General features: G+C 39.5%; 1 protein-coding gene across 1 annotated transcript; it reads left to right on the forward strand.

The window, feature by feature from the left end:
• Positions 1 to 3617: 3617 nt before the first annotated feature.
• On the forward strand, positions 3618 to 9384 carry CXCL13 (C-X-C motif chemokine ligand 13). The gene is made up of 4 exons (XM_009206891.4): positions 3618 to 3754; positions 5544 to 5676; positions 8173 to 8253; positions 8547 to 9384. The coding sequence occupies exons 1-4, from the start codon at positions 3691 to 3693 to the stop codon at positions 8596 to 8598; spliced, it is 330 nt and encodes a 109-aa protein (XP_009205155.1). The 5' UTR covers positions 3618 to 3690; the 3' UTR covers positions 8599 to 9384.
• Positions 9385 to 9720: the final 336 nt, after the last annotated feature.

Below are 9720 nucleotides of genomic sequence, written 5' to 3' on the forward strand. Positions count from 1 at the left end.
CTGTTTTAGTGACATTTTACTTTTTGATATCTTGAGAGAGAGTTTCCTTCTTGTCACTGCTCTGCATTTAGATGTCAGTGAGTACTGACATCTAGAGTGGATTTGTCCTGTCCACTTTTACTAGAATAAGGTATCTGTGTGTCATTTTCTGAGGAAATGACTTGTCCAAACATATCTCTGAAGATAATTTGAATATGCATATCTTTATACAGAAACAGCATGTCACAGCAAACTATGCAGCTTATGTTAGACCAGGCCCATGCATTCAAACCTCCTGAGAATCTTGTTGAATGCAGGGCCTGAGATTCTACATTTTAAACTAGCTCTCGGGTGGAGTTAGTGATGCCAGTCCTTGGATCGCAATATAAGTACCAAGGTTCTAAATTACCCAGTTGTTCTTGGATCTGGAAAGAAAATTTGATTTGATTCCAAAGTGAAGCAAAAAAATCTTCCCTATAATTTTATCATTTTATGTATCTGATGATAAAAATCAGGTTTGATATAAACCGAGTTATATATTTTTATGTTTCTAAACAAGGATATCTATAAAAGCTATTTTAAAAATAAATTGCTTCCATTTGAGTTTTAAATCTATTTGTTTAAATATTTTTTCTTCTTGGCATCACAGTTTTTGAAATGTATACCCCTACCATAAGATGATATCAAGTAGTGTTGGACTTGCAACTTCTAGAATCATCTGACTATCTGAGAGCTGCCCAACCTCCAGCCCCATCTTGGGGCAGACATGAATAAGGCTTCTTAGATCTAAATAAGCTAAATCCAGAACTCTGGGCATTAAACAAACGAAAGTCAGATTTTAGAATTGTTCTGCAATTAGTTCCTTGACCTCGTGGTCCTATTTTTAATAGCAGCCAATTTAGGAGTTTCCTAGGTTTATTCAGAGCTCCCTTTCAGGTAACTTTGTACCTATACTCTTCCAGTTCTTGTCAGCTTCACTCATTTTTTTGCTCTCACAAGAAAATATATAGTACTTAGAGGCAAATGTAAAACTTCTATACTTGGGTCTCAAGATTATATCACACAAGAGTAAAATGAATTAGACACTGTAAGAAATTGACCATTTTCAAAAACAGGAATGTTATTGCCTACCAACTCAATATAAATGACTAGAATAATGTTATTCAATCTAGGAATCTATTAATAGAATAGTGCTAGAACAAAGGAGGTAATGGGTTTCCTCTAGCTCATACTGGCAAAGCCGTACTTGAGGTAACATAATGTTCAGATGTGTGCATGTAAGTGTATGCATGTCTGTGGCTGTGAGTCAGAGAGGGTGATGGGGAGGCAAAAGGGAAGGTAGTTATAACTTATGAGGAACAATGGAAAAAATCAACAGGTTTCAAAAGGGTAAACCAAGATGGTGAGAGAGTTTCAAACTGTTACAAATTCAAAGAAATAGGAGTATTTACTTTCAAAGTGGGTTTTGGAGTGGAAGTTAGTAAGATCTTGGATGGATGGATGGATGGATGGACGGACGGACGGATGGATGTATGGATGGGGGAGTGGATGTATTGAAGAGTTAAATTCCTAAACACCTTACTTTGAGAAATCTAGAAGCGATGAGCAGTTTTTTCCCCCGAACAGATTACATAGATAGACAGGCAGGCTATTTATTGAATACATTCTACATGCCAGTATTCGGCTGAACCCTCTACATATACCAGGTGCTTTCTTCTCCAAACAATCCTTTGGAATTCCTATTATCCTCATGTGGAAAGTGGTAAATATGAGGCATAGAGAAATTAAGTGACCTGTCCAAAGTCATTGCCAGGGTGAGCTCAGACTTTGTGCTGTTAACCTCTAGTTTATAACCCTGACTGACACTCAAAGGTGCCCTACTCAACTCTCTCTTAAAGAAATAATTTGCTGGCCAGCGGCAAGGAGTGCAGTTAGCTGACAGCCTCTACTGATAACCTCCTCAGGTTCTGCTTCAGCTTTCAACCAGAGACCGTGTTGTATCTGAGGGGGCCCAGCTAAGGACCAAGCACGGCAGGGGAAGCAGAGTCTGAACATTTCTGCCCACTGTGGGCCCCTCTAATAAACAGTCTTTCTTCTGGGGCTCCCCACTGAGTTGTTGTAGACTTCACCAGATCAGCATTGCAATCTGAGGCTCCCCCTGCCCAATTCTGCCTCCTTCCTCCTTCTGTCTATCGCAGGAGTTGTTCTGAATAACCTTCTTTTACTCCAATGTCCATCTCAGCAGCTGCTTTGCAGAGGACGCAACTGGCACACTCTGCCTTCATATATTTGGATTGCCATCATATAGAAGACTGTTTAGAATTGCTTTGTGTTGTGATAAGGGGTTGAATTAGGACAAAATTCAACCCCTTATCACAACACAAGCATAAGCAAACTGCTAGGGAAGCAGCTTTCACATATACATAAGGAAGAACATCCTAGCAACTAGAACTGCCAAACAATAGAATGGGCTGCCTCAAGATCAATGAGTGCCCTATCACTGCGTTCAGGCCGACTGGAGAACTGCTTTTGTGTGAAGGTTGTGTGGCATTACCACTCCTCCACTTCCACCCCCATGCATACTGAGGCACCTGGGATGCTAAACATCCACAATGCTAATTGATTAGCAAAAACCAAATTGTTTAGGAAATCACGCCAGGAAGCCCACACCTCTGATTTCTTAGGAGTTCAGTGGGTCTGGTTTGATACATCATCCTTGTCCACTTCCAGGGCAGTTTAGTGGTACTCGAGGCCAGACTAGCCACTTTCTATGTACTTTTTTTTTTTTTTTTAATCAAAGAGCTCCTAGAAAATGGGATAGGCTGTGGGCTATTGTCCCCATGGACTAGTTGGTGGGATCAAAACTAAACTTCACATATATTTATATCAAACAGACTGTAATATGGGGTTCACCCTCTAATGTAGTTCTAATAACTCCCTCCCCTGCCACATGGTTCTCAAGCTCACGGACTTACACACCACAGCCAGAGAGATTCTCTTCCTCAAGGCTGTTGTCTCCCTCCCTTCATGCAGACAGAGGCACACAAAGCAGGGGACGCCTACTGCCCCCTTCTAAGAATTCCATGATGGTCAGATTACACAAGTAATCATATATTTCACATAGTAAAATAAGAGATGGAAAAGACTGGTAGGAAAATCAATAGCATAATCAGCGTTAGGATCTGTATATAGAGAGACATTCATCTGGTGTGCAAATATTTACTGAGCACCTACCAAAGGCCGGAATCCCTTCCACATGCTAGGGATGTGATGTGCTCGATGGAGTCCCCAATGTCATGGAGTATATATCTAATGCCGTGGAGAAACCTGGCTCACCCTGCACTGAGAGAAGCAATCAAAGCCACCATCACCAATAGCGCTACTAAAGACAGTGCTTCGGAGCTTCCAAGCTGATAGATTTTCCTTTCTCCCACCCTCAGATTTCTCCAGCATCTCTGGCACTTGTAGTCCACGTTTGCAAGAACTATTTTATTATAGTGCTCTGAAACAAATTTATAAAGTTTGCAAGAGAAGTTTTAAAAAAGCAAGCTCAGCAATATTTGGGGGCTTTTAAAACTGATGATGCAGCTGACCTACTGGAGACAAAGGCAGTGGGAGGGCCCTTACTGGTATAAATAAATAGGAGTCTCTGGTACTGAAAACCCACAGCCTGGACTCAGAGCTCAAGTCTGAACTCTACCTCCAGACAGAATGAAGTTCATCTCGGCATCTCTGCTTCTCATGCTGCTGGTCAGCAGCCTCTCTCCAGTCCAAGGTGAGATCTTTCACTTATGTTTCACTGTTTGTTGAACAGAAATAGTCTTTAACCACTTCAATTTTCTTTCAATTAAAAACTGCAGGGAAGTCTGACTAAAGGGGGGAAAAACTGCTCTGTTGCTTCTAGATTTCTCAAAGTAAGGTGTTTAGGAATTTAACTCTTCAAAATTGGAAGTCTTTATATTGTTAAGATTTTTATTTATAGAAAAAAGAGATACCAGAAGTCCAATATTCATGTGAATTATATTAGGCTTGTATATTCCCGGCCTTTTTCAGATTCCGCTCGTGCTATATATAATTCTTTACATGTAGCTCTTCTTTGTTTTGCCTCTCAATGTTACCCACTCTGACCAAACCCTATATAGGGTTTAAAGATTATTGAACTCTACTGGTCTCTTGCAGTGAACATGCTTCATGTAATTCCAGGTGGTTAGATCTGACATCGAGTACACCATTGTGAGTACACCAGGGGTATTTACACACATTCTGCAAAGAAGCAGACTTCCATGTCTAAGTGGGGCAGCTATCTTTGTGTAAATGGATAAATATCCAGTTGAAGTAGTAAGTTTTATGTGGCTGAAGGAATGGATACATGTGCAGAAAGAAGCCTTCTGTTCAGATTTAGAAGACCAAATTTTTGTTCTTAAAACACAGAGGAGGTTTCTCCCCCAGTTTTAATTTTGCTTCACATGTTATTTTCACTCTTCAAAACCCTAATTTCTTGCTTTCTCCATGGGGCTTTCCCATGGCTCCCGGCAGAGGTAACTCTTACTACATCTTCTGTTCTCAGCACACACATTAGATGTTGAGCGTAATACAACTTTCTGTGGTATTTTAGCTTTTGTTTGCTTGTTTCCCCTACTAAATTATACACATCTTGAGAGTTGAGCCTTTTTATTTATAAATGTATGTCAAGCACAGTAGTAGGCTGGATAGAAAAGATCTGATAAATGTCTTTTCCTTAGATTTCATTAGATCCCATTAAAATTCATGAGATGGGTACTAATGGTACCCATCCAGCATTAATCGCTTTTATTAAATAAAAAGAGTTTTGAATTTTTACGATTGCCTTTTGTTTGGTAATGATTTGCAACCTAGACAGAGGACCAACATATTAAACAAAAACGTTTGTGACATTTTCTGAGAGGAAAGGGGAGGGTGGCAGAGAGTCTGATAGAGAAAACTCTGTTCCAGCATGTTATTGCTCCCAGGACTCTAGAGCCAGGTCATGTCCTCGGTTTTTATGTGGTGGGAGTGACGATAATCCATTGGTTTTATACTGCATTAATTATAACTGCGTTGTAAGTCCCTACAGAGGCTGTTCTCAAATGTTATTACGTGGACAATCACCTGAGTACAAACATAACACTATCACAAATGTCAAAAAATGCTGTGTTTTTCTAAAAGCTAATTTTTGTTTTGTTTTCCTTTGCTTTGTTTGTTTGGTTTTTGAAATGGGGTCTCCCTTTGTTGCCCAGGCTGGTCTCAAACTCCTGGATTCAAGCAATCCTCCCACCTTGGCCTCCCAAAGTGCTGGGATTACAGGTGTAAGTTACCGTGCCTGGCCTAAAAGCTAATTTTATCTTTAAAGTTTCTACACATTGGTAGAAAACATTTAAAAATACTCAAGCCAAGGCAAGCAGAAATATACAAACTAAAGACATATGAGTGGAAGCACTGACTTGAAACTTTTAAATCTTCAAACGTACGGTATGAAAGATTAGTAATTAAATTCTAGTTATGAATTATATGCCAATGGATTAAAATAATTGATTCTGTGTTTACAGGTGTTCTAGAGGTCTATTACACACACTTGAGGTGTAGATGTGTCCAAGAGAGCTCAGTCTTTATCCCCAGACGCTTCATTGATCGAATTCAAATCTCGCCTCGTGGGAATGGTTGTCCAAGGAAAGAAATCATGTAAGTTTCAAGAAAAAAATAAATAAGATTTCTTTCTCCCAATGAAATCAGATTAAATGTTACCATACAGTAGTCTTACTCAAGAATGTAGAAGAGATTTACTTGAGTGTTGCTAAAAATTCTCAAACTAATAATGAGAATTGTTAGTAACGAAGAGCTTAGCTTGCAGCAGCCCCGAGCTAAGTGCTTTACATGAACATACTGATTTTATTTATTCAACCACTTTATTAAGGTAAGCCTATTGTTCCTTACAGGCTGAGGCTTAGGAAGGTTAACCAACTGCCTGAGACACACCGTCAGAAAGGATTAGAAAGTGCATTAGCCAGGACTCCATTCACATTTTCCCCATTCCAAAGCCTCTTCTTTGCGACACCTTGAAGTATTAGGCACAGCATCCTTCTCAGGGCATCCCCGACTTGGCATTCATTAGTGGCTCTTCCCATGGACTTCTTTAGATTTTTGCAATGTTTGTAAGCAGCTACTTCCTGTTTGTCACATTTTGTTACCAGTGCTTGGGGCCTCGGACCAGTTGAAATACGGGATATCAAAAGCTTATGGTAATTTTTCACTAAAAAGGCATTATAGTTTTCACTAAAAAGGCATTTCACTAATGTCTTTAACAATAATGTCTAACTAAACTACAATTATTGCCATCAAACTCAGAGATGTGAAGTCTAGCCATGACTTATTTGGGAGCAGTTCCCCTGGCTGTTTAGAAAACTGGGACCCCTTTCTTTTGATTCCATTTTCTCTGTCATGACTCAAGTCTCTTGCCTGTCAGCCAAGGAAGGTAATGCGCCTTAATTTTCTCTGCTTTAACGTTGATTGTTTTGAAATGACAAAAATCTGATTTCATATCTTTTCATCAAATTCTGCATTTATGAATATTAACCAGATACAGAAATGAAAGTTTCAAATTATTATGAGAAATTCATGCCAATCAGAGGTGAAACTACTGTGAGTCCAGATGGTCAGAAATCTGTCTTTCCATCATGAACTCAGAAACCAACTGGAAGTATCTGCCTGAAAACCCAACTGTTCCATGCCCTCTGACGTCTCTAAGATTTACGTGCAAAGGTGCAGTTTCAAAATTAGATGGATGGATCCTTGCTGTTTGTCTTTTTTGTTTTGGGGTTTTTGTGGTTTGTTTTATTGTTTGGTTTTGGAGGGTTCTTTTTTTTTTTTTTTTTTTTTTTTTTTTTTTGAGACAGGATCTCACTCTTCTGCCCAGGCTTTAGTGCAGTAGCACAATCATGGCTCACTGCAGCCTCAACCTCCTGGGTTCAAGCAAGCCTCCCTCCTCAGCCTCCCGAGTAACTGGGACTACAGGTGCACACCACCATGCCCAGCTAGCTTTTTTTTTCAAATTTTTGTAGAGCTGGGGTCTCATTTAGTTACCCAGGCTAGTCTCGAACTCCTGGCCTCAAGCAATCTGCCTACCTCAGCTTCCCAAAGTGCTGGGATTACAGGCATGAGCTACCATGCTGCTGGCTGTTTGTCACTTTATAACTAAGACAAATGACATATAAGGGAATTGTGTTTTGTTTGAGTTCACACCAATAAAGGGTAGAGTCTCCCAGTTTTCTGCTATCTGGGAGACCTCACTTTTCCACTGCAGATAAAAGCATTTAACACTATGTCTGGAACTTGGTAACCACTCAGGTCATGCTCATGAAAAACAGTGAAGAAAAGTGTGGGTTGTGGAGTCAGATAATCTTCATTTGAATCCTGCTGTATCACGTATTTGTTGTGCAATCTTGAACAAGTTACTTAAATTTGCTAAGCCTAGGTTCATCATCAGAAGGTAAGGAAATAATAGTTTCTCCAGCAAAGGATTTTTGTGAGATGAATTGAAACAATCCATGTTACCTGCTAAACATAGGGCCTGGTGTGTTTAAGTACCTGATAAATATTAGCTATTAATTATCATTGCCACTTTTGCTATTGCTTAATATCTTAGAGCAGGAAAAATCTTGCTAAGTGGTAATTCGACAAAATGCAGATGTCACTCCAAGCAATCTGCTCTGCAGCATGCCCCCCATGTGAAATTGTACTGAATTTTTTTTTCAGTGAAATTCAAGTTCTCAAGAGAGTATTTTCTATAGCTTATTTTGTTCTCCCAAATGCAATGCAACAGATAAGCACATTTTAAAGATATTGTGATATAACTTGAGAAGTGAGCCAATCTTGGAGTCAGTTATTTGGTTGTTCTCCAACACACGTAAAGGTTATCAACAAAACACTAACTTCTGACATGTGAGGCCGTCTCAGCTTTGGATTCAACCCCACCAGCTCACACATACTGGGCCACAAATGGTTGTTTTCTTATTCCTGTGACCCCATGCTACAAATCACCTATTCCAGATCCAAAACTGCCCAGCTCCAATTTCACTTCATCTAGGAATAATTAGTTTCATACCCAACTCTTTTCTTTATTAAAAGTATAGGATTGACTAAAATGTAACACTGAATTATTTAATTTTTATTTTCCCCCAGAGTCTGGAAGAAGAACAAGTCAGTTGTGTGTGTGGACCCTCAAGCTGAATGGATACAGAGAATAATGCAAATGTTGAGAAAGTAAGTCAGGCATAACAAGGGGTTTCAGATTCCAACTTGTACTGAAGAGTTTCCCTTTCCTGAGCAGTCAAAATAGGGACCAATTTGAATTTATGAGAAGTTCCTAAGACAAATGTGTGTTTTTCACCATTATTGCTTATCAGATGGAGTAGGGGTAGCGCATTCCAGCAACTCAGTAAACCAAACTAGAAGCCAGTATACATGACAGTCCTTGCCTGCTATCTCCGGAGGAAAGCCACAGTTTCTTGTGTTTCTCTAAACATGACAATTTTGTTTTTGTTTCTGCTTCACAGGAAAAGTTCTTCAACTCCACCAGTTCCAGTGTTTAAGAGAAAGATTCCCTGATGCTGATATTACCGCTAAGAACACCTGCATTCTTCCCTTATCCTTGCTCTGGGTTTTAGTTTTGTGCTTAGTTAAACCTTTTCCAGGAAAAAGAACTTCCCCATACAAATAAGCATGAGACTATACGTAAAAATAACCTTGCGGAAGCTGATGGGGCGAACTCAAGCTTCTTCACTCACAGAACCCTAGATACACGTGGAGTTTGCATTCTTATTCATTAGGGAGGACAGTTTCTTTGAAAACAGTTATTCAGTTATAAATAATATAGGAGTATTTTGATAATATACTTGTTGTTTAATGTTTAACGTTTCTTAGAAAATAATGGGATGAGAATTTAAGCCTCCAATTTGAACATGTGGCTTGAATTAAGAAGAAAATTATGGCATATATTAAAAGCAGGCTTCCATGAAAGACTCAAAAAGCTGCCTGGGAGGTGGGTGGAACTTGAGCCTGTCAAGAGGCAAAGGAATCCACGTATCCTCTGCTTAAAAACTCACTGTGGAGGAGAATTAAGTCCCACTTTTAAAGAGTTTCTTTATAAAATTTGCTGTCTAAGATTAATAGCATTCAAAGATCCCCAGACTTCGTAGAATACTCAGGAAAAGCATTTAAAGGGTGATGTACACATGTATTCTTTCACACATTTGCCTTGACAAACTTCTTTCACTCGCGTCTTTTACACTGACTTTTTTTTGTGGGGGCGGGGGGGGACTCTGGTATCAAATTCTTTAATGATTCCTATAAATCTAATGACATTCAATAAAGTTGAGCAAACATTTTACTTAATTATGAGCAATTTTTTCTTCTTCTTCTTCTTCTTCTTCTTCTTCTTCTTCTTCTTCTTCTTCCTTCTTCTTCTTCTTCTTCTTGTTTTTTGAGACAGTCTCACTGTGTCACTCAGGCTGGAGTGCAGTGGCACAATCACAGCTCACTGAAGCCTCAACCTCCTGGGCTCAAGCAGTCCTCCCCCTCAGCCTCCCCAGTAGTTGGGACTACAGGCACACACCACCACACCCAGCTAATTTTTGTATTTTTTTGTAGAGATGGAGTTTCACCATGTTGCCCAGGTCATGAGCAATTCATTCTTAAGACAGCATCTACCCAAATGTAGACTTTCTCTGA

This window comes from Papio anubis, chromosome 3, assembly GCF_008728515.1.
Source record: "Papio anubis isolate 15944 chromosome 3, Panubis1.0, whole genome shotgun sequence".
Taxonomy (NCBI): Eukaryota; Metazoa; Chordata; class Mammalia; order Primates; family Cercopithecidae; genus Papio; species Papio anubis.